Below are 26,669 nucleotides of genomic sequence, written 5' to 3'. Positions count from 1 at the left end.
CTGCAAATTTATACTTAACTCAGCTAGTAATGCAGTTGATTGTAGGTATGTAGCAGAAGCCAAACAACTCAGGTATTCAGCAGTAATAAATTCAAAGATATGTGACTCACTTATAAATACAGAGAAATTCTTTAGGCTAAGAGTTTACCACTCAATATTAATGAAGTGAAACATTGTAGCCCCCACTATTTGCAGAGACAGAGAGAGACCGCAGTATTGTATGAAACAATTAAATAGAAAAATAAATAACTACAGAGACACACAGACGCAATATTCAATGAAACAATTAAATAGACAGAAAAATGAAATGCAGTACAATCTTTAACATTGCAAGTTTGTACTTAACTCAGCTAGTAATGCAGTTGATTGTAGGTATGTAGCAAAGCCAAACAGCTCAGGTATTCAGCAGTAGTAAATTCAAAGATATGTGACTCACTTATAAATACAGAGAAATCCTCTAGGCTAAGAGTTTACCACTGAATATAAATGAAGTGAAACACAATAGCCCCCACTAATTGCAGAGAGAGACCACAGTATTGTATGAAACAATTAAATAGAAAAATAAATAACTACAGAGAAACCAGACACAATATTCAATGAAAGAATTAGACAGAAAAATGAAATGCAGTATAATCTTTAACACTGCAAGTTTGTACTTAACTCGGCTAGTAATACAGTTGATTGTAGGTATGTAGGAGATGCCAAGCAACTTGGGTATCTCCCCCCCTTCCAGGGACCTCCCCAACTTCCTACAAACCAAGCTCACCTTTTCCTGCCCATCATTCAACAACTTCTAGCTCAGGGCACCATAGAACAGGTTCCCTCACCACAAAGAAACAAAGGCTTCTACTCCAGAATGGTTCTTGCACCAAGGAAAAGACTGCCCATGGAGGCCAGTTCTGGATTTATCTCTCCTAAACCGTTCTCAAAGTACCCAGCTTCAAAATTATTACCTTACCCTTACTCCTACTACTCATACCAGCACAGGCTTTCGTGGTAGCCCTGGATTTGAAGGATGCCTACCTTCACATTCCTATACATCCAGATTACAGGAAATTCCTAAGCTTTGCATTTGGTTCTTGGCATTTTCAATTCTCTGCCTTGTCTTTTGGACTTTCCACTGCTCCTCGAGTGCTCACAAAGTGTCTAGAACCCTTCATTGCTCACTGCAGAACACAAGGTATATAATTATACCCATATCTAGACAATCTAATAATTCTTCATCAGGACCGCCAAGTCCTTCTACTCCATCTACAACATCCTCAGTTAGTTGCCATAAACAACAGAAAGTCTCACCTGAACCTCACTCAAGACCTGGCATTCTTGGGATGCAGGATCAGAACAGGCAGAATGAAAGCCTTCATTCCAGACCAGAGGATCCTAGATCTTTGCCTGTACTTCACCAGTCTCATCACCTACACCTCATTGCCAGCTCAAGAGTTCCTAAGGAATGTTAGGCCACATGGCATCCCTAATACCCATGCTACCTCTGGCAAGACTCCACATGAGGAAAATCCAGTGGATCCTAAAAAACTTATGGAGCCAACACTCCCAGCCCCTGGTCACTCCCCTTCCTCTACTTCAGTGTCTGAAGAGGAAACTCAGGTGGTGGGTCTCAGCCATCCACCTCAACCAAGGAATCCCTTTACAGGCTCCGTCCCCTTTACAACAAGTCTCCACAGATGCATCAGACCTGGGTTGGGGTGCAGTGCTAGTACACAACCACAAGCAATTCACTGTGCAGTGGAAATGGTCCACAGTAAGACAAAAGGACCATATCAACATCAGGGAAATGAGGGCACTACTGCTAGCCTTGCAAACATTCAAATGAGTCCTACAGCCAGGAACTCTGAAAGTGATCACAGACAATATGACTATCCTGTGGTACATAAACAAATGGGGGGGGGGCAAGATTCTATCCTGTTTGCAGCCTGACCACCCAAATCTGGACCCTAGCATCATCACTCCAGATTCATCTGGTAGCAGTGTATATTCCCTCTACAGAGAATGTTATGGCAGACACACTCAGCAGAACTTCAGCTCCCTCTCACGAATGGATGCTTCACAGAGAGATATTCCTGGATATTATCCACAGGTGAGGTATTCCACAAGCAGATCTTTTTGCCTTCTCCCAGAACAGATAGATGCCCAGGTTCTGCACAGGAGACCCACATCCGCATGTCTGGAAAGTGGACCCCTTCTCCTTTCCTTGTGAAGGAATGTATCTCTGTGCCTTCCTACCCTTCTCACGGATTCAGAAAGTCCTCCTGAAAATCCAGAGGGACAAACCCAAAATCGTGTTGGTGACTCCCTTTTGGCCAAAACAGCATTGGTTTCCCCTTCTACACTTGTTACGCAAGGGCAATCATCACAGGTTACCCCACCAAATTGACCTACTCACACAGGACAGGGGATCCCTACTACACCCTCAATGTGAACAATCTGAAACTGACCTTATGGGTGATGGGGTTTTAATTCCATTCAATCACCTATACTCAGAGGATGTACTCAATGTTCTGCAGAAGGCCACAAAACCCAGTACCAGGAGAAATGTATCTAAATGAAAGAGATTCCGCAGGTGGTGTCAAAGGAAAATCCAGGGCCCTATGACTACTACTGTTCCCTTGGTTCTTTCCTATTTGTGTGAGCTACTTAATTCAGGACTAACTTACTCTTCAGTCAAAGTCCATATATCTGCCATCTCTGATTGTCTACCCATGTTACCACCCCTGGCTTCAAGATTGGAAGTCAAGCTTTTTCTGAAAGGGGTACTTCATATCAGACCCTCCAGAAAACCTATACCTCCCCCTTGGGACATCAGTTTTGTACTAGAAAAACTTGCATTGCCAACTTTTGAACCAGCACATTCAGTATCTATAAAGCTGTGCACCCTGAAAACAGTTCTGCTAGTGGCCCTTACTTCCGCCAGAAGGGTATCAGAGATACAAGCCTTTATGGCTACCCCTGCTTACCTTATTTTTCACAAGGACAGAGTTGCCCGCAGGACTATAACCCCTCCTTCATGCCTAAGGTAGTTAATGAACATTCATTAAACCAAACCATTAACCTGCCTGTTTTTTTTTACCCTCACCTCCCGAAAATCCCTCAGAGAGGACTCTACATTCTCAAGATGTCCACAGACAACTGAGGTACTACCTAGACAAAACCAGATCTATTCAAAATTCTGACCAGCTATTCATCTCCTTCCATACGAGGGCTCTAGGGAATGCAGTCTCCAAACAGACCATTTCATCATGGATCTCTAAGTCCATTGGCATATGTTATTCCCGTCATGGGAAGACTTTACACAGACATGTCAAATCCCACTCCACCAGGGCAGCTGCTTTCTCAGCTGCCTTTTTCAAAGGAGTTGATTGCACCTCAATTTTAGAAGCTGCCACTTGGGCTTCAGTACACACCTTTACCAAACATAAACTGGACCTAGCCTCCAGAGCCAGAGCTGGGTTTGCCAGATCAGTTCTTCAGGGTCTCATTGACCAGGGACCCCAATCCTCCACCCTGGCTCATACCTAAAAGGTTTGGTACTCTTCCTACTGTAATGAATACTGCAACATGAGAATAGAAGGACATAGAATAGTTTTGTAAGAACTTACCATAACCTTAGATGTCCTTCTCTTGCATGTTGCAGTATTCAGTCCCACCCTTCTGCCCCCTCTTCTTTAGCTATCTAACATACTTTACATACTTGTGGGGACATGGCTACATTTCTTCCCAGTTTCTTCACTGTACGCAACCTATCAAGTACCCTAGGGTCTAGTCTACATTTAAGTCTCAAGGGTCTCCCCCCTTTGACCCTCTTTAAACCTACAGGAGTCCATTCTGAAGAGAGTACGTGCAGACATCACTTTTATACCCTACATCGGTTTATGTCTCTGCCAGAGGACGTTACACGTACCCCCCAGGACCAAAGACTTTGATATACTGGCCGGATCTTGGCACTGCAGGCAGCAACCTCCCTACTGTAATGAATACTGCAACATGGAAAAGAAGGATACCTAACGTTATGGTAAGTTCTTAGACAACTATTCTTTACACAGTGTGCTTTCATCATGCCATAGAACTTTTGTGCATTTCCTTCCTGCTTCCTGAGTTTATTGGACAAGATGTATAGTGATGATGGAAAAATGACACTTGTCGTGGTCTTGCCTTGCATGTTCTTTTGCACCCCATGTCACCAGCTGTAGCTTAATGTAGTGTTTGTCAAAGATCAGCCCTCAAGTAAGAGAAGGCTCTTTCAGCTTGACACTTAGATTGTAGTTAACAGTTTTATTGCCAGGTAGTTAACAGTTTTATTGCCAGGTTAGCAGACGTTACAAGTCTTTGATCTCCATAGAATGAAGTCTCTTTGTCAAAGTTTTAAGAAGTCACACCAGGGGTGTTGCACTGTCAGGTAAAAGTACTTTTCTGATTTTTGCCAGGACCTGAAGACACGTGGTTATCCTGTTTTTTGACTTCTGTTTTGGAGTACCTGTGTTCACTTCCCAGTCAAGCTTGAGATTGTGATTCTTGAAGTGGTACTGAACATGATTTGTTGTTCTAGGCTTGCATGATAGAAGATGCTGACTGAATGTTGAACAATCCTATGTGTATTGCTCAACCCAAGACAGTGTATAGTTTTACTGATATTGTATTGCTGTCAGGTTGTGCTTGGATATTAATTTATTCTTTGTTTACTGGGTAAGTGAACTGGTTCTAATACCCCATTTTACCCATGATTCTGATACCTTGGCACAAATTTTTACATGCTGCAACAAGGTATATTACAGCATGAGAATTCTGTCCGTGTCTACCAGCTTTTGTTAGAGTTGTACACATTACAGTACAGTGGATATAAAAACTTTACACACCCCTGTTAAAATGCCAGGTTTTTGTGTTATAAAAAAATGAGACCATAATAAATCATTTCAAAACTTTTCCCACCTTTGATGTGACCTATAATCTGTAGATTTTAATTGAAAAACAAACAAATCTGTTAGGGGGAAAATATAAAAAAAAAAAAATAAAGTACAATACGCTGGTTGTATAAGTGTGCACACCCTTAAAATAATACTTTGTTGTGTGTGCACACCTTTAAACCAGGACTTTGTTGAAGCACCTTTTGATTTAATTACAACATTCAGTCTTCTTGGGTACACACCTGCCATCAATTTAAGAGACTGTGATTAACCCCAAATAAGGTTCAGCTGTTCTATTAGGATTTTCCTGACATTTACTCTGTTGCCTGCTACTGAAAAAGCCATGGTTCACAGAGAGCTTACAAAGCATCAAAGGGATCTCATTGTTGAAACGTATCAGTCAGTAGAAGGGTAAAAAAAACATTTCCACAGCATTGGATATACCATGGAACACAGTGAAGACATTCATCAAAAAGTGGAGAAAATATGGGGCAACAGTGACATTCCAAATAACTGGACGTTCCTCCAAAATTGATGAAAATACAATACAAAAACTGGTCAAGGAGGCTGCCAAGAGACCTACAGCAACACTGAAGGAGCTGCAGGAATTTCTGCCAAGTACTGGTTGTGTACTACATGTGACAATCTCATGTATTCTCTATATGTCTGGACTATGGGGTAGGGTTGCAAGACGGAAGCCTTTTCTTACAAAGAAAAACATCTAGGCATGGCTAAAATTTGCAAAACAATACAGCAAGTCTCCGAAACGCATGTGGGAAAATGTCCTGTGGTCTGATGAAGAGAGATATCGTGGAACTCTGGGATTATTTGGCCCAGGCAGGTATGACCCAAGCCCTGAGCAGTATCCTACCGTCACCCAGAATGATACCGCAGTACAAACAAAAAAATGATTGACTTCAACAATTAGCTAAGTTTCTGGTGGCATTGTAAGGGGATCCAGTATCTGTCTGCTTGGGATGACTTGATTGATAGACCTCGATGCTTTGCCAGAGATGGCCGGGATCTGTCACCCCTGGGTTTCTGGGTACTGGCTAAGGCTCTTGACACCTCTATAGTGCCTTTTTTTAGGCGGTGTTCCAAAGACCAAATTACCACCATAACAGCTATAAAAAAATGCAATCTGAGGGTCATGCTGCTCAGCACTAGAAGTCTAAATCTCAAGATGCACTGGCTCGAAGCACTCCTCAAAATGGAGAACATCGATATGTGTGCTGTAACGGAAACCTGGTTTAAAGCGGCAGAAAGCACCCTTGGGATACCAGGCTATAACTCATTCTACACCTTTCGGCCCTGAAACATGGGATGTAGCTCCAAAGGCAGTGGTGTTTCCATATTCATAAAGGATATGCACACCTCCAGACTAGTAGCCCAGCATAACTCATCTGAGATACTTCAAGTACAACTAACATTGGGTAAGATGGCAATCCAGGTCATAGCCTGCTATTGGTCCCCAACCATGTCCCTAGACTCTCACTTCACGTTCCTAAGCACTCTGGAATCTATCAAGGTCCAACCCAACACTCTCATACTTGGAGACTTTAACTACCCCTCCATCAACTGGGAAAACTACTCAAGCACCAATATACTGACCCAACGCTTCCTGGAATTCATCGGTTCTAATGCCCTGGACCAGCTCATTCTGACCCCCACTAGAGGAAACGACATCCTTGACCCGGTTATTAAAAACATGGGCGACCATTGCTCTACAGCAGTAGTCAATCTGTCCCTGGTCAGATCTGACCACAAACTAATCACCATGGAAATCCACATCTCACCCACACACCTCACAAAGGTAACCACCTTGAAAAACTTCTCCAAAGCTGACTTTGGGCTCCTAAAAACAGAGGTGGCTAACTTCATTGCACACATGCCAATGGAAAATAGCTGCATGACTGCCGAATCATACACCAATGCACTGTAAGAACATGTACATAAATGCATGGGAACTAGCCATACCCAGCAGAACCAAGACGCTCTCCTCCAAAAAAAGGAAGCCAGTCTGGTGGTCCCCTGCCATTAATAAATTCTACAACAGAAGGAAGAAACTGTTGCAGGAAAAAGGGGAAGTCCCAAGACTGGAAAACTCCCTTATTAGCCTCAACAAAAAGTTGAGACCCTCACCAAATCCTCTAAAGCCAGCTATGAAGGCAGAATTGCAGCAGACACTAAAAACAGTCACAAAGCCTTCTGTAGTTATATCAAGAACCTCCACGGCAATACCCAAATTTGCTCTGAGTTACTGCACAATGGTACCTCCTATACTGAGCCAACAGATATTGCCAACATACTGGCTGACAGATTCAGTGCCAACTTTACCCCCCTCTCCCCCTTAAAGGACCAATCACAATACCGGAAGAATGCCAGGCACCCAGCATTATTGCAGCACAGGTTAAAGCTGCATTGTCCAAGGCCAAGAGTACAGCTTCCATGGGACCCGATAATATCCCTGGCTGTATTCTACATGAGCTAGAAAGCGAACTGGCACCACATCTGTGTTCCCTGTTCAGTTACAGCCTCACCTCAGGCTTCATCCCTATTGAATGGTGCACTGCTACAGTCATCCCTCTCCATAAAGGGGAAGGAACTATAGACCCTGGGAATTAGCGCCCCATTAGCCTGACGAGTCTGATATGTAAAGCTATGGAGCACATCATCGTGGACTTGATTAACAAAGATATAGGAAATCTACAAATTCTAGACCCCAGGCAATTTGGCTTTGTGAAACGGAGATCATGCCTGCTCAACCTGGTTGACTTCTTTGACTCAGTCACCAGGGCTGTGGATAAAGGTATGGCAGTGCATACAGCCTACCTTGATCTGGCCAAGGCCTTTGATACCATTCCTCAGTCAGGAATTATTGATGAACTCACCAAACTAGGCATCAACCTCTATATCAGTAGGTGGGTTGCAAATTGGCTCACAGATAGAAGTCACAGTGTGAAAGTAGTAGACTCCAAGTTAGACTGCCAACCAGTCACAAGTGGAGTCCCACAGGGATCGGCCCTGGGTCCTCTCCTGTTCGGCATCTACTTCTCAGAAGTCCAGGCCAACACAAATGGACTCTGGCTGACCAGGTTCGCAGACGACTGCAAGCTGGGAGCCATTATTAACTCCCCAAGTGATGCAGATATCCTACAGAAAAGCCTCACTGAGACCAATGACTGGTGTCGAAACCATGGCCTTAAGCTTAATGCCAAAAAATGTCATAATCCCCTTTGATAAAAACTCGGATGTTCTTCGTGTTTCACTGTTGCAGTCATTACATTTGGGTTATCTGCTGGCAGGTTACCCTCAGTCAGCCTGAATTCCAAAGTCTTGGGTCCTGTGTCAGTTGCTGTCTCCTCTTCATGATGTCAGGTTGTCAGGGGTATAAAACATGCAGCCGACGCCATTTTCTTTAGTCTTTCTTGCCGCGCGGTGCCCGAAGCAGAAGCATTTCGCAAATGCCGGTCGGCCGACTCATAAAATGTTCAAGTTTGAGTTTCAGAACCAAAGTCTTCACTAAAGCTAAGTACCCTGTTGCGGAAACTTTTTTCTTGCTCCATACCAATGTCAGAAAAAGTTAATAATTGTATTACTTGTGGGAAGCAAATACCTCATAAGGATTTCCATTTATACTGTATTCCTTGCCTAGGCCCTGATCACAACGTGCCTGGCTGTCAGTTTTGTGCTAGATTTAACCAACGCACTATTAAGCATCGGTATATTTTTGCCTCAAAGTATTTTGGAAACAGGTTTAACTACCCAGAAATGTCGTCTGATAGCAACATAAAAAAATGCAAAGAAAAGGACAGAGAAAGACAGTCTAGGTCCAAAACCAATGACAAATCTTCTCCTAAGCCAGTCGCTGGTTCGCCGGTACTCATTGAGGCGCTTTCGCAGCCCCTGATACCCACTACTTTAGAGTCGCAGGCCTCTACCAACACCCATGTGGAGTCCGGCATGCCGCGAGATACTCAAAGTATTGGACCCACGGATGTATCTCCCTCGGATGGGTCCGGAGCCGCTGAGCAGGCTTCTGAGGGGGTTTTCAGGCCTCAACATTTGTATATCAAACCGATGACAGCTGCAAAACCAAAGACAAAAGCAACTTCTAAAACTAAAAAAACAACGCATGAGCCACATGCACATACCTCTATGCCTAAAAAACAAATGATCAAAATGGCTGAAGACCTTATTACCTTGATCAGGGGTTCCCATCTCCCACCAGATAAGATGCCTAGGCAAGACACTGATTATGAATCTTCAGATCAGGTTTCTATTTTTTCTGATTCCTCTACTGATCAGGAATTATCTTTACCTCCCTATGAGGATTCTGATGCAGAGGAGTCTATACCATCTGCATCACCTCCTGAGGATTATTAATTTGGAGAAACCTTGCATACTTTGAGGGAGCATTTTCACTGGGAGAGTCAAGATTTCTCCGAATCAAAAAAGAGGCTCAGGGATTTCCTCCTTCTCCCTCAGCACAGGCCTTTAGCCATTCCCCCTGTTTTAGACATTGTGGATGATGTGTTTTTGGAGTCAAGCTTGACCCCTGACTCCTTACCTCCGGCTCCCAGCAAGCCTGATAGATACTACAGTGTCTCTGACTCGCATAAATTTTTATTTAGAAACCCTGCTGCTGATCCTGAAACTATTTTGCAGGGTCCAAAGGGAGTTAAGGCCTCAGCAGCAAACAATCCTACCCCCTCTGACAGAGATTCAAGGGCACTGGACAGATGGGGAAAAATGTTTATACATCTGCAACCTTGGCAATTAGGGCCTTAAACTGTCAATTTCATATGCTTAAGTATCAACAACATGTTATGGGATTGCTGAAACAGAAAATGATGTTGATTTCTGAATGTGCAGAAAATAAACAATTGCAGGAATTATTGCATGCAGCTGAACAGGTTGGAAAGCATACTTTGCAATGTGGTTTTGATTCCTTAGAGGCCTCCTGCAGGGCCATAGTTACTGGATCTGTGATTAGGAGGCATGCCTGGCTAAAGGAACAAAATTTGCCTGATCATGTTAAAGCTAAATTGCTAGATGTACCTTTACAGCATGATAATCTCGTATTAAGGCAGAAGAGGTTTTAAAGAAAATGGAAGACAAAGCTAAGTCTATGCAAACTGTAAAAGACTTCTTACAAGTGCAGCCACCAAGATTCAGTAGACACTGGCCTACAAAAAATTGGTCCTTTCCTATGTCAGACAGAGCTCAAAGGGGCAAATCTGGACGCCCTAAGGGTTCCAGATACCAGGCACAAGATTCATACAGGTCAAAGCAACGGGGAGCTTCTACCTCCAAATCGGGAGGAGATAAAGTGCAAACTTACAGAAAACCGTCCCAATGACTTCCCTCTGCCTACACCAAGCACTTATCTTTCGGCAGCACCTTTAGGGGGAAAATTAGCACTTTTTGCTCAGAATTGGCAGTTAATAACACAGGACAAGTGGGTGTTAAACATAGTATCACAGGGATACAGATTCCATTTCCATACTCTGCCAGTGGCAAATGGGCAGTGGCACAGAAACAGATTACGTCCCTCATGGATATGGGGGTCATTCAGCCAGTACCAGAACAGGAAAAAGGACAAGGTTTTTACTCAACACTGTTCTTGGTACCCAGAAAGGACAAGACCTGGTGGCCAATACTGGATTTATCGATTTTGAACACATACCTGGACATTCCAAAATTCAAAATGCTGACTTTGTAGCAGCTTCTGCCCATGCTGGGCAAGAATGCTTGGCTGGTGACATTAGACGTAAAAGACGCATACCTGCATGTCCCAATAAGGCAGTCGTGCAGAAGATACCTCAAATTCAAGGCTGGCTTAATGCATTACCAATTCTCAGCACTGCCCTTTGGCTTATCTACTGCGCCCAGGGTCTTTACAAAGTGCCTGACACCAGTAATTGCATTTTGCAGACAAAGAAGTATCCAAATATATCCTTACTTGGACGACTGTCTCATTCAAGCAGAGAACAAGGACATTCTTCTTCAACACCTGGCATTTGTGAAAAGGCTTCTAACATGCCTAGGGTACACAATAAATGAAAAGAAATCACAACTGGTACCCTCTCAAAAGATAACATTCCTGGGTGAAAGCTTGAATACAACTGCCCAGATGGTTTACCTCATGCCAGACAAGCAAAGGCAACTGACTACTTTCTTCAAACTGATGGCAACAAAAACCCAGTTATCTGCAAGACAAATTCTGCAGGCTTTGGGCTTCATGGCGTCCTGCATCCTACTGATTCCATATGCAAGACTGCATATGAGGAAACTTCAGTGGTACCTAAAATGTTTATGGAGTCAACATTGTCACAGTCTGGAAACAATGATTCCTCTTATTCCCTGCCTACAACAGGAGTTTCTATGGTGGGCAAAGGCATGTCACCAAAACATGGGACGGGCCTTCACTCTACCCCCTGCCAGCCAGACTTTAACAACAGATGCATCAGATTATGCCTGGGGAGCCCACATGGCAGGAAGATGCATTCAGGGCATATGGACCCCAAAACAAATGCATCTACATATCAACCAGAAAGAGATGCTAGCTGTTCAAAATGCCCTAACAGCCTTCAAGGACTTACTTCATCCAGGACAACTGCTGATAAAGACAGACAACACCACGGTCATGTGGTATATAATCAAGCAAGGGGGCACACACTCATACCTCCTTTGCAGATTAGCCGTGGCACTGTGGGACACAGCTTTGACTTACCAAATGCATCTTCAAGCTCAATTCCTGCTAGGAAAGCCAAATACTCTGGCAGATGATTTAAGCAGAAACCTTATGGATCCTCACGAGTGGAAACTAGATCCACAAGTCTTCAGCATGATAACAAAGAAATGGGGGAGCCCAGACATAGATCTATTTGCCTCTCCTCAAAATTATCAATTGAAAAGCTTCTGCACAAGGACTTATCACAGACAAGCATGGAACGTGGATGCCTTATCCTTCAGTTGGAAAAAACTATCAGGTTACGCCTTTCCTCCTCTGCCTCTTCTTCCCAAGATCCTCCTAAAAGTCAGACAAGAAAAACCAAAGATGATACTAATTGCCCCGGACTGGCCCCACCAATACTGGTACCCAATCCTAAGGAAGTTGTCTCAATACCCAGCTTGGACCTTACCTCAAAGACCTCCACTACTGTCCCAGCAAAACAATCAGATCCTGCACAATCAATTCCAGACACTGAACCTGGCAGCATGGCTGATCATGTAGTTATACAAACAACACCTCTCAGTAAAGCTGCGATGGATGTCATTTTGGAAGCCAGAAGGCCTAGTACTAGAAAATCTTATGCTGATAAATGGAAAAGATTCTGTGCTTGGAATCGAGCACAAGGAACTGATACAGCAGAACCAAATATTCCTCAGATATTACAATACTTGACTGAGATGCTTGACAAAGGCCTATCTTTCTCATCAATTAAAATCCATGCCTCTGCCATTTCGGGTCATTACAATACAGAGCCACCAGTCTTTTCTCATCCTTTACTAAAGCAGTATCTTAGAGCAGCCAAAAATGTAAGGCCTCCTAGAAGATCATCAATACCTGCATGGGACCTCAATTATGTGTTGGAAAAGCTCACCCTGCCTCCATTTGAACCAGCTGCTACTGCTAATATAAAGTTCTTATCATGGAAAACAGCTCTGCTACTAGCAATTATCAGCAAGAAGGGTTTCAGAGCTACAGGCCGTCATGGCTGTAGAGCCTTTTATCATATTTTACCCAGACAAGGATGTCTCTGAGGACAAATCCTACATTTATGCCTAAGGTGGTTTCCAGTGTGGCTCTTAACCAAACTATTCATCTGCCAACCTTTTATCCAAATCCGCAGAACAAGGGAGAGAGAATTCTGCATTCCTTGGACGTACACAGACAGCTAAGATTCTACTTGAGCAGGACTAAAGCTCTAAGAAAAACTGAGCAATTACTAGTGACATATGCTGCAGGATCAGAAGGAAAGGCTGTTTCAAAGTAGACAATTTCAAAGTGGATAAGCCACTGCATCCGTTTCTGCTACTTACACCATGGTAAACCTGTGCCCAAGGGCATTAGGTCTCATTCCACCAGAGCTGCAGCTACTTCAGCAGCCTTTCTCAGAGGAGTACCAACCACAGACATTCTAGAGGCTGCTACTTGGAGTTCTGTTCACACCTTTACAAAGCGTTATCATTTGCCTCTCTAAGTCCAGGGCAGGCTTTGCCACTGCAGTTCTGCAGGACCTTATAGCCGCACCTAATGCTGTTTAGCTCCAGCCTCCCAACCATAGCTTTGGGATTCTACCCAAATGCAATGACTGCAACAGTGAAATACGAAGAACATAGTACAGTTGTGTACACTTACCATAAATGTAGATGTTCGAGTGTATTCACTGTTGCAGTCCAGGTTACCCTCCCGCCATCCCCCCTTTCATTCTGGAGTTTATCTTTCCTTCTTTATCTTCTACAACCTATGTGGTGTATTTGCTTGTAGATGAAGGTAAAGTTTATATTGATGCATGTATATATATATATATATATATATATATATATATATATATATATATATTATTTATTTATTTATTTATTTATTTTTGCTACCTTTTTGGGGGCACCTGACATCTGGGGCAAGAAAAACTAAAGAAAATGGCGTTGGCTGCATGTTTTATACCCTTGACGACCTGACGTCATAGAAGAGGAGACAGCAACCGACACAGGACCCAAGACTTTGGAATTCAGGCCGACTGAGGGCAACCTGCCAGCAGATTACCCAAATGTAATGACTGCAACAGTGAATACACTCGAACATCTACATTTATGGTAAGTGTACACAACTGTACTTTCTCACTAATTACCACATCGATGGGAGCTCACTAAACACTGAAGGCGTTATAAGAGATCTGGGGACACAGGTTAACAGCAACCTCTCCTTCGACCACCACATTGCCACTGTGGTCAGAAAGCCTTTCTATGTGGCACATCTTATTACCAAGGGTTTTGCATCCAGGAAGAAGTAGAGCATTGTCTCTCTCTACTCTTCTTTCATTAGACCAGTCATTGAGTGTAATGCCCAATTTGGCATGTACCTCACTAGACACCTGCAACAGCTGGAGAGGCCACTAAAGTACCTCATGAAGAGGCATTAAACACATGTCCTACACGGACAGACTCAAAAGACTCCAGCTATTCTCTATCTCATATCACCTACTTAGAGGCGATCTTTGCTTGACTTACAAAGCCATGTTTGACCCAGCTCTGTTAGAAATGCTACATCTAAAGAAATCCCAATCCCTCCACACCACACGCTCCAGAGACCTCAACCTCATTACCTCAGACAACAGAACATGCTGGAGGGACAGGTTCCTCACCCAGAGACTGCCCATGCTCTGGAGTAGACTTCCCATATATGTCAAGCAGAGCACCTCGCTGTCCTTCAAGAGAAATCTTGATGAGTGGGTGAGAAATAGAAAGTTCACCCCGGGGATCACTCCAGTGACTCTTCTTGATAGAGGCACTGGGAACTAACTTCAGGCGGCACAATGCCAGGGCACTTTTTATGGGCTAGCCTTGTAAAGGCTTCAGGGCCATTAGCCTAGTAAACACCAATGAACCCGTAAGACCAAGGTTGAACTTTTTGGCCACAATTCCAAAAGGTACTTTTGGCACAAACAACGCTTTGCATCACCAAAAGTGCACCATCCCCACAGTGAAGCATGGTGGTGGCAGTATCATGCTTTGGGGTTGCTTTTCGTCAGCTGGAACTGGGGCTTTAGTCAAGGTGGAGGGAATTATGAACAGTTCCAAATACCAGTCACTTTTGGCCCAAAACCTTCAGGCATCTGGTAGAAAGCTGAAGATGAAGAGGAATTTCACCTTTCAACACGACAATGACCCCAAGCATACATCCAAATCAACAAAAGAATGGCTTCACCAGAAGAAAATTAAAGATTTGGAATGGCCCAGCCAGAGCCCAGACCTAAATCCAATAGAAAATCTGTGGGGTGACCTGAAGAGGGCTGTGCACAAGAGATGCCCCTGCAATCTGACAGATTTGGAGCAGTTTTGCAAGGAAGAGTGGGCAAATATTGCCAAGCCAAAATGTGCCATGCTGATAGACTCCTACTAAAGAAGACTGAATGCTATAATTAAATCAAAAGGTGCTTCAACAAAGTAATAGTTTGAGTGTGCGCACACAACAAAGTATTAGTTTAAGGGTGTGCACACTTATGCAACCACCGTATTGTAAGTTTTTTTTATATATATATTTTTCTCCTAACATATTTGTTTTTCAATTGAATTGTACAGGTTATAGGTCACATTAAAGGTGGGAAAAGTTTTGAAATGATTTATTGTGGTCTCATTTTTTATATCACAAAAACCTGGCATTTTAACAGGGGCGTGTAAACTTTTTATATCCACTATATGAGAATTGCATGAAAAGGTATGTCTTGTGTTTAACATATTCTTCAATTTTAGTAGCTAGTCCCTTCACTGGAAACATTTAAATGTTCTATAAGTTTTTGATGACATAGCCATAGTCGTAGCAAAGGAGATCACTTTTTTGTGGCAACTCGAAGTTCCTGTAAAAGTTTATTTTTATGTTTTTCCATAATTGTGAAATTGTGCTGGATTGTTTCAACATTTCCACCTAGGAGATCAAGTGGTTTCCTTGTGTTAGAAGGGAAGTGAATGACTTTGAGAACTGTCTTTTGTCTATGCTGAAGCTGTACCTGCTAGACAGCAAGGTGAAATTTATAAGATATTTTTCCTTGTTCTGTCAATTACTGAAGACTATCCAGAGTTTTTTTTTTTTTTTTTTTTTTGCACTTGGTGAATCTGTAAAACCAATTGTGTTCACTTTTGTAGCCGTTTCCAAGAATGTTCCCTCTTTTTAGATCTGAAAAACTCCTCCCTAGAATTTTTGTAGCCTTCATTTCCCATTCATAGTTTAAATTGTGTCAAAAATGATGATTATGTATTCTTCATTTCCTGCTTCATATTTTGGTTATACATCTTCCATCTCGATCAGAGAACGTCCGGGTGTCTAATAATCTTGGTTGATGCCTTGTTTCCACAAGTATTTCTTAAGGATAGGGATTGTGATGTGGCCTGATTTCACAGAGGTGTAGTGCATCATCTGTGATGCCTGCTCCCTAGACTATTTAGCACCCTGAGTATTGAAAGATCGTCCAGGGAGAAGCTTGAGTTACTTGTCTTGCTTGGAGTGTGGTGTGGAGTGGATATGAAGAGGCTACATGGATTGCCAGCAGGACTTACAAAAATTACTGAGGATACAAATACTGCTCTAAGTATTATGCCCATGTGAGCATGGTGTCCACATGCACTTTGGTAAGTCTGTAGCAAAAAGGGAGTTGCAGTTTGACAGATCGAACATGCATTTATTTTTTTCTGCACATTGTAAATGACCAGTATCCCAACAGTTTAGAGGCTTTCTTCCTTGGAAAGAGGAGCCTTGATTTGTGATAAGCTGTTTTGATGTTTTTGTTCAGGATGCATAGGACAAGGGATGGATGGAGCTGATTGAAATCTGGTAAGGCCACAAGAGGATTTTTTTTTTTTACCCGTACCATAGATTTAGGAATTTATATGTTATGTACCCCCATAGAGGCAGTAAGTGTACCATACAGTGCTTATTAATATATACTTTTAGGTGGCATATAAACATACTTCTGTTGGTTATCTGTTAACCTTGCCCCTCAGTAAGCACTAACGTAAGCAGTCTGATATCTCACCTGCCCTTTTCAGTGAGCATGGTCTGAAATTGTGGACATATTCAAGGCTATTACAAGTGAGAAAAATGTAGTTTGAAGGTACTGTGTTTTAATTTATGACGAAAGGAAAAATGCTTATCTGTGAAGGTCCACAATTTATCATTTCTAGTGTAGAAAACGTTATATTCTGTTGCATTGGCAGCTTACAAAACTAGTAATCTGTTTTGTGTATGATACTAATGTAACATATTCCAACAGCCAGTTTGTTGTATATTTTAATTTGTTTTCTAAATTAAATCCTTTGGTTATAGGTAGTGTGTTACTAATATGACAGTAATGTCCTGAAATTGGAGCAGCTATTTGCTGTTGCAGACCTGAAAGAATGATACTTTAATTAATTTATCTGGCACATGCAGTGCTTCATAGTACTGTTTTATACCTTTCCAACTTTAACAGTGTTGTGCTTCTCCTGTAAGACAGTGACACAAAGCCATTATGTTCCAATAGTCAGATGTATTTATTTGTTTTTATTTAAAGGGACCATTGGATTTGAGGAGTGCAATATATCTGTCTCTGTGGAAGGTAAGCATGTTTTGTGTATTTCAAGATTTGTTTAAATAGAAGAATAATTAAAAGTAGATAAATGTTATATTTTTATTACTTTCATCTTCAGGTGTTGTCTGTCTTCTTCGTGGCATTGAAAAATAAATAAAGAAGTGCATTTGTATAGGGCTATAAATTTTGTCTTATAGGTGACCTGCAGGTCTTGAAAGGCTATATGTGTTGCATAGATGACTGTAAAGTGTTAAGGTACATCAATGAATTATTCTGGCTTAGAAGAGTGTCTTTATGAATTCAGTTTGAAGGCTTTATGTTTTGTGCAGTTTTGCTCAAGCACACAATTCCTAATTGATATTGAGAGAGATATATCTCCTATTTGCATGGTTGTTTAGAAGAGACTGCTAGGTTTGTATCTGCAAATGACCTTCATTATTTAGTCCCATGTTTTATTTTTTTTTTATTTCCAGCAGCAAACTTTGTTACTCTGAACAGGTTCCTTAACCAGACAGTGTTACTGCCTCTTCCCAAAAATTAATGCTTTTGCCTTGGAAAAAAAAATACTGTTTCTTGTTTTATGCTTTTATCAACCCCCAGCACATTCTTGTGTGTCCACACACCTAGTGCAGCAGTTTGTGGTTGTGGTACAGCATGTAAAGTTGTTAGTGTTTACTGGCTCATTCTAAAGTGGAGTATCTCAGTCTGATTTTTGCTCTGTGACAGAGTTTGGGGGTGCTGTTGTAAGGAGTTATCCAAAATCAGCATGTATGTGCATTGTGTGTACCTCTGAACTTAGAAGTTGGGAGTGATCATACCAGCATGTGATGAGCATAGGTGACTGCCAATTAGGAAAGAAAAACATAACCATTTGATGGGCACTATAAATACTGAAAAGTTATGGGAAACAGTTGCACAATGACATCTTTGTTTAATTTTATTTACCCCTTTTGCTTGCCCTCTTGTTTCCCTTCTATTTTATTCATTTGAATTCCTAATTTTTTGTTTTTCTTTCCACAATTTAGCAAGTTTTGGATACCTCTGAATAAAAAATCCCATTGCAAATAATGAATGTACAGTATTTACCTTTTATTCGTTCATTTTACTTTAACATATTCTTTGTATACAGATTTCTATTCATAGTTCTGTTAGAACTTTAACAATGCAAGCAAATAATCTGTGTCATTGCTAGGCATCGTAAACAGTTGAGAGCCAAGTAAATTTTCTAAACGTATCAAAAAATATGTGAAGCAAGAAACAAAATCCAAGACTGTTGGGAGCAAATTTGTGGAGAACATTGCAATGGGGCAGGAGTGAATATCTAGTTTTAAATCTGCATATCATTCTAGGGGCAGTTTGGCTTGGTTCCCAAGAGGTTTAGCTGTTTTATATGCCAGGACATTATACTCTATTAGAAAAAAGCCTTTCTTCATCTTAGTGAGAGGATTGTGTTGATTGGCCACTGGCTGGTAGAGAGGTCGACTGGTCTAGGGCTTGGAGTTAGCACTCATTGGTCCTTTTGAGCTTTTTTAAGTTGTTTCAGGTTGTACCTTCAGGTATTTAGGCACTGCCATTGAGAGGAATTCTGTTTATTCACACTGAGCTGAACGAAGGAGGGGCACTGACCGCAACTCTGATCTGTAATATATAACAATAAATATCCTGTTTTTTTTTTTTTTTTTTTTTTTTTTTTGCTTATTTTTACTAGTCATTGCTTATTCTAACCATTTATAGCACTTTTTTATTGTCTGCTATCTGCTATTTTTTTACTGTATTTTATTGCTATAAGCAAATATACACTGTTGCACTGAAATTGTCTGCCTTACAGGGCCTGTTAAATCACTTTTGTTTGTAAAGCATTTTAGCCAGTTTCACTGTGTGAAAGGTGTTAACTGGAAATGTTCTCCATTTGTTAAGCATCTTGTTTGTTTGTTCTGATTTCCTGCCAAGGAGTGTGTGATATAACTGATTTGTTTGCAGTTAAAAGCATTCTGTAGAGTCTCCTTGCTCCTTTACTTGTTTCAAACTTTTATTTAGTGTCCCACTGCTGTTTTTCTGCTGTGATAAACATTTCTGTAATGTTTTCTGCCTAAAATAGTGTAGTTAGTAGCTGTAGCTTAGTTTCTCATCCTCCCTCCTTATTGGTGTCTTGTTTCTTATACTTGGTAGCTTTGCAGTTGACCGCCCCTACTGTAAATTTGATCTCGGATGTACTTCCTAGTCCAGTGTCATTAGCTCGTTCTACCTAATACAGAGAGAACATTTGGGTAGGCCAACCCCCTTACATTCTTAACCTTGAATTACCACCTTTCTCCCTTTTCACTTTACTAAAAGAACTTTATTCAGCTGCTTTTACAATATTTGTGTTTCTTTCTACTCTATTACTTCATCTTGTTTTTTCTGGTAGTTGCTCTCTAACGTGTTCAATTGCATCTTCTCTCCTGCATTTATTACTGCTTGTTTTTAGCCTGTTTATAGGTTCATAGGTTGGTACTAGGCTATAAGCCTAGCCATAACAATTCCCTGGCTATTTCTTCCCACATTATTTACTTCCCTGGACCCCTGTCTAGCAGGGCGACTGACATGATCCCCAGGGTGAATTTCCTTTCTCCCATCCAGTCGTCAAGGTTCCTTTTGAAGAGGGCCAAGGAGGTGCTCTACTTGACATGTATGGGCAGCCTATTCCAGAGTCTGGTGAGTCTCTGGGTCAGGAACCTATCCCTCCAGCATGTTTTGTTTATTGTGATGACAAAGTTTAGATCCCTGGAGCGTGTGGCTCTGAGGGTTTGGGATTTCTTTAAGTGTAACATGTCCAACAGATCTGGGTTTGACATGGCCTTGTATGTTAAGCAGAAATCACCTCTGAGTAGACAATATGCGACAGAGTATAGCTGGAGTTTTTTAAGGTGGTCAGCATAGGGCATCTGCTTTAGGCCTGTGATTCTTTTAGTGAGGTATTTCTGTGGCCTTTCCAGTTGCTGCAGATGTCTTGAGAGGTACATACCAAATGGGGCATTGTATTCTATAATGGGTCTAATGAGGGATGAGTACAGTGGGACAATGACCTCCTTTTTTCTGGATGAAAAGCCCTTAGTGGTGAGGTGTGCCACATAGAAGGATTTCCTGACTTTTGTGGTGATGTGGTTATTGAAGGTGAGACCACTGTCCGCCTGTGTCCCTAAGTCTCTTATCACACTTTCGGTGTTTAGTGTACTGCCACCTATGTGGTAATTCATTGGTACATGTTTTTTCCCAAAGGGGATAACTATACATTTCTTGGCATTGAGCTTGAGCCCATGGCTCTGGCACCAGTCATCTGTATCTGTAAGGCGCTTTTGTAGAGTATCCACATCATTTGGGGATTCAATAATGTCTCCCAGTTTGCAGTCATCTGCGAACTTTGTTAGCCAGAGTCCCTTAGTGTTGGCCTGTACTTCAGAGAAGTAGATGCCAAACAAGGGCGGGCCCAGGACTGAACCCTGAGGTACTCCACTTGTCACTTGTCAGGAGCTGGATTTGGAGTCAGCTACTTTTACAGTGTGAGTTCTGTCAGTAAGCCAGTTGGCAACCCATCGAGTGACGTAGGGATTAATGCCCAGCTTAGTAAGTTTATCTATGATTCCAGAGTGGGGGATGGTGTCAAAGGCCTTGGCGAGGTCCAAATAAGCTGTGTGGACTGCCTTGCCCTCATCCACGGCTTGGAGACTGATTCGAAGAAGTCAATCAGGTTCAGGAGACAAGATTGGCCCTTCAAGAACCCAAACTGGGTTTTTAGTTTATTATTTATATATTATTATTTTAAGTGTTATTCTATGCCTCTTAGTTTTGGTTTAAGCACTTGAGCTTTAGGCTTACCCCTTAGCTCTCCCTGGCCTCTCTCCCTTAGATTCTGACAAATATGGATGGACAGTTTCCTACTGTTTCTCATGCCAGCCTGATTGATATGAGCATCCTTAGACAGTGTAGCAACTGCCTCATGTACACGGACAACCATCTACTACTACCACCTAGGAACAGAATTTGTGATAGATGCAATTACATAAAGAAGCTAGAGTATATGCTGTCTCCCACACAAGCCAGTATATCTGGCACTGAGAAGGTTGTCAACACAATCACTACACCTTAAACACCGCCCACAACTACACAACACACATCCACATGTGCGGAGAGTCTCAAAAAAAACAAACCTAAACAAAGAGACTTCAGAGGCAAAAACACATGAGAACTCCACAACCCTCTGCACCACATACCATGCATAGTCCACACACCAGTGTTTCGCACCCACTAAGGCCTAACCATAAACCCAACATATTAGTCATAGGAGACTCCATTGTGAGACACACAGATGTGTGTCTCACCAGGCTGGATAAGGAGAAAGTCACAGTTAGTTGTTTGTCAGGTGCCAGAATCCGCCATATCACACACACACTCAAGTCTGTCAACAACAGGTACTGTTATGACTCTGTCATAATCCATGTTGGATTGAATGACTTGAGACATACCTCCCTTGACTATATAGAGAGAGACGTGATTGAGCTCACTGAATATGTGTCCCAGGCAGGTATGTCCCTAGCCATAAGCAGCATTCTACCGTCACCCAGAATGATGCCTCAATATAAACAGAAAATGAGGAAAAACAAGAAAAGCAATGGACAAAGTACACTCCAAGCAATATCAAAAGTAATGATACTGTAGTTTAATAAAGTAAGGTTAGCACTTTTGTGCAAGTCAGTGCCTGCACTACTACAGACAAAAAAAACACATTGACAAAATCAGTTAAATACCTTCTCTAAATAAGTAACCACACCTACCAGGAATCACATGAGCAATTAAACAGCTAAATACAATTTAAAACATTAGAGTAAGCACAAAAAATGTTCTTTTTAAAAATCAATTTAAAAACTGGTATGAGTGGTGAAGTATTAGCAAGAATTTCACTAAAACCAAGCCTAAAATCAATTTTGAATGTATGCGTATCCTAAAAAAGTGATGGTTAAAAACATGCTCTATCAAAATAATAAATGTAGTGTTACATTTATATGAGTATATTTAAAAATGTGTAAGCCCTATGATAGGCCAATGGAAATACATAAAAAGTTTATACTTAATTAAATATACACACATATAACAAAAGGACTTGTCTCATTAAACTCCTTAGTTTTAAAATGCAGGCAGTGGAGCACACATCATTGATGCCCGGATATCTAAAGGCATCACATCGAAGTTGCCATAAAATCTCTCACCTTTCCAACAATAGTGGGATAGGGCCACCCCTAATGGATTCATTAACCTGCTCTATAACCCTGAAATCGAATGAGTGATTTGAGTTGTTAGCTATGTGTTTTGCAACTTGCAAGTGCGTTCTTCACTTTTTATTTTTGATGGCATAAATGTGTTCATACAGCCTGTCACTAAGTCTTCTATTGGTCTTACCAATGTTTACTCATGGGTTAATGCATTTGATTGTATTTAATTGTTTAACTGCTCATGTGATTCCTGGTAGGTGTGGTTATTTGTTGAGAGACGGTATTTAACTGATTTTGTCAATGTGTTTTTTGTCTGAAGAAGTGCAAGCACTGACCTGCATGAAAGTGCTAACTTTACTTTATTAAACTACAGTATCATTACTTTTGATCTTGCTTGGAGTGTACTTTGTCCATTGCTTTTCTTGTTTTTCCTCAGTTTGTCTATTTCTTTTGGTACAAACAGAAAATTATTGACTTTAACTATTGGCTTAGTTTCTGGTGTCATTCCAGGGGGATCCAGTGCCTGACAGCCTGGAAAGATATGATCGACAGACCACAATGCTTTGCTGGAGATGGCCTGCATCTGTCTCACATCAGCTTCAGGTAAAGGCCCTTGCTTCCCCCCATAGTGCCTTTTTTAGGAAAAGTCATGAGGTCGATACTACCAACATAAAAAATTTCAACAAAACGCAAATTAAAGCTCATTCTCCTAAACACCTGGAGTCTAAACATGAAACTGCAGTCATTGCAAGCATCCTTAACCCTGGAAGATGCTGACATTTGTGTAGTCACAGAAACCTGGTTCAAAGCTGTGGAGAGCACCCCAGACTTACCTGGTTACTCATCCTATCATACATTCAGACCCCAAAATGTGGGCAGCAAAGCCAAAGGAGGTGGAGTTTCAATATATATTAGACACACCTCCAGGCTGGCCAAACAGTATGACGCACAGGAGACACTCCAGGTGCAGTTAAGCTTTGACAAGACGCCTATTCAAATTATAGCTAGGTACAGGCCCCCAAATTTGAATCAAGGTTGCCCACTCCACCTATGTGGACCTCTTCAAATCTATCAAGATTCAACCCTTTACCCTGAGCCTGGTTGACTTTAATTACCCAACCATAGATTGTAAAAACTGCTCATGCCAGAACACTAATGCCCAGCGATTCCTTGATTTTATCAATGCAGATGCCTTGGAACAGCTAGTCGATACCACCACAAGAAGTGATAATATCTTGGACTCGGTATTAACCAACACAAGTAACCATTGCAGCACTCCGACTGTATCATTCTTCTTGATAAGATCCGACCATAAAGTGGTCACTGTCGAAGTCACCATTTCCCCTGACCTCCCTCTAGCTGGGGTCAAGCAAACTTCTCCAAAGCTGATTACACCCTCCTGAGGGATGGTATAAACAGCTTCATAGCCCCGTCCCCCACTGTAAAAACTGGCACCAATGTCCAAATCTACACCAAAGTACTATACAAGGATTTATATAGATACATGGAATCAGGAATACCTGACAGGACAAAATCATCCTCTGCAAGGAAGAGTAAACCTGTCCGGTGGACATCTTTAATAAATAAACTGTATAACAAAAGGAAAAAAATTGCTGTCCAGGACCAAGAAAGAGCAGGTGCCCAATTGGAAGCAATCTCTTCTTAGCCTGAACAAGCAAATAAGAGCACTAGTGAAATCCTCTAAAGCCAACTTCGAGTCTAAATTGGCCACATCTACTAGAGACAATCATAAGGCCTTCTTCACATATGTCCGCAGTCTCAAAGGAAGCACCCAGATCTGTTCAGAACTGGTGGTCAGGGACACTACATACACAAATGCTGTAGATATAGCCAGTCTACTGGCTGACAGATTCAGTGAAAACTTCTTCTGTGTCCCCCCATCAGTAAATCAGGATATCCCCAGTACCTGCCCCGCACCCCTTATTTCTAGGGAACAGGTCATTACTGCCCTTTCAAAGGCAAACAAAACAACCTCCATGGTACCTGATAACATCCCAGGCTGCATCCGTCATGAACTCAGGCATAAACTTGCAGTACCATTAGGCACCCTATTCAACCAAAGCTTGAGTATCGGCTTTGTCCCAACCGAGTGGAGGACAGCCACTGTCATCCCTTTACACAAAGGTGGAGCATCCACTGATCCAGGAAATTATAGAACCATCAGCCTAACTAGCCTCTGATCTGAAAGGCCATGGAATGGATTATCATGGATCTCGTTAACAGGGACATTGGCAACCTCCAAACACTCGACCTCACACCGTTTGGCTTTGTCAAGGGGAGGTCATGTCTGTTAAATCTGGTCAACATTTTTTGAGGCAGTCACCAAAGCCATGGAAGAGGGAAAGATGGTGCACACTGCCTACTTTGACCTGACCAAAGCCTTCGACACTATTTCCCACTCGGGAATAATAGATAAACTCTCTCAACTAGGCATCAATCATTATGTTACCAGATGGGTAGCAAACTGGCTCACTGATAGAACCCACCTAATCAAAATAGGGGAAGCCACCTCAAGCAGTGGACCCATAATGAGCGGCATACCCAAGGGATTGGTCTTGAGGCCTTTGCTATTTGGAATTTATTTCTCGGAGGTGCAGGCCAAACCAGTGGGCTATGGGTGACCAAGTTTACAGATGACTGCAAGCTGGGTGCAGTCATGAATTCCCCAAATGATGTGGACATCCTCCAAGAGGGTCTCACCCAAACAAATGACCAGTGCCAGAAACATGGCCTCAAGCTGAGTGCCAAAAAATGCATCATCATCCCCTTTGGGGAGAGTGATGTCCCCACGTATCACATTAATAACAACGTCCTAAGTACACAATCAGTAGTGAGGGACTGGGGCACCCAGGTTGATAGCAACCTGACTTTTGACCACCATGTTCCTTCCATTGTACAAAAGGTTTTCTACATTGCCCACCTCATAAGTAAGGGTATCTCATCCAGGGACATAGAGGTCGTAACGTCCCTGTATTCTTCCCTTATAAGGCCAGTTATTGAGTACAGTGCCCCCTTCAACGTGCACCTTGCAAAGTACATGCAGCAGCTGGAGAGACCACAGAGGTTCCTCACCAGGAGAATCCAGCACCTCAAACATCTACCCTACACAGTTAGGCTATAAGCCTGCTCTCTACTCAGTTTCATACAGACTCTTCAGAGGTGACTTCTTTCTGGCATACAAAGCAATCTCGGACCCCGCTTTGATGATGGGACTGCTGCATATCCACAAGTCAAGCTCCACTTGAGCAACCCGTACCCAGGACCTCAAACTGGTCTGTAACATTAATAGGACTTGTTGGCGGGGCAGATTTGTATCGCAGAGACTCCCCCATCTGTGGAATAGACTCCCTCTCCATGTCAAGCAGAGTACCTCATTATCCCTTTTTAAGCGTAACGTGGATAACTGGATGGGAAACAGAAAATACACCCCTGAGATTCCACCTGTGTCCCTGCTGGACAGGGGCTTTGGATGTTGACTTGTCTAAACATGGGCTAAACTCTTGGCTAGGCTTAGAAGGGCCTCAGGGCCATTAGCCTAGTAACCTCCTATAATCCTAAAAGTATAGATGCCATACTTTGTCCGCTGTACTCAGGAAACTGTCGTATTAAACCTAAAAAAAAACTAATGTTCCAGATCCACTATAAATGGCTTTTAAACCTGAAACATCTTTAATGTTCCAGTGCTGCTTTTTAAATCTTTTTAAAACTGATAAAAAATCTAATGTATCCTATTTGTTTATTTTATCTGTTAACTGGGTAAATGGACAGGTCCTGAACACAACACTGTATCTGAAGTTGTCATTCTTCATTTTGTCATCAACTTGTGGGCTCGGTACCGAAGCGTAGGTACTGACTCGGCCGCTTCTATACCTTGTGGATTAAAAAAAAACTCTCGAGCACATCCCTTACCCACAATGTTTAGGGTAGAATTACCTCAGATCTCATTTGCCGCTTTCAGCTTCAGATGTGTTTTTCCATTACGCTCTCGAGCCTTAGTCAGTTAAGTAGAAATTTTCTATTAAATCACCTTTTTTCCCTCTTGTCTCTTATTATTTTAACTTACTCCCTTTTATTTGTATCTTTTAAACTCTTCAGCCATTTTTTAGACAAAACTTTTACTACTTTCCCTTTCCCGTCTACCATTAGATAGCTGTTCTTACCATTGTTGGTATCCCTTACCTTCCCTTTACCACTAG

At 42.0% G+C, this 26,669-nt stretch overlaps 1 protein-coding gene across 1 annotated transcript in view; it reads left to right on the top strand.

The window, feature by feature from the left end:
• Positions 1–26,669, top strand: part of LOC122808415 (F-BAR domain only protein 1-like) — a 2,144,012-nt gene that overhangs the window by 1,024,878 nt on the left and 1,092,465 nt on the right. Inside the window, exon 10 of the mRNA XM_044079378.1 lies at positions 17,189–17,233. Within this exon, the coding sequence (XP_043935313.1) occupies positions 17,189–17,233 (45 nt within the window). The remainder of the gene's footprint in view (positions 1–17,188; positions 17,234–26,669) is intronic.

The sequence above is a fragment of the Protopterus annectens genome, chromosome 8.part0 (assembly GCF_019279795.1).
Source record: "Protopterus annectens isolate FY-2018-M chromosome 8.part0, PAN1.0, whole genome shotgun sequence".
Lineage (NCBI taxonomy): Eukaryota > Metazoa > Chordata > Ceratodontiformes > Protopteridae > Protopterus > Protopterus annectens.
Note: the sequence above shows the minus strand (reverse complement) of the source record. Positions and strands in the feature narration are given on the sequence as shown.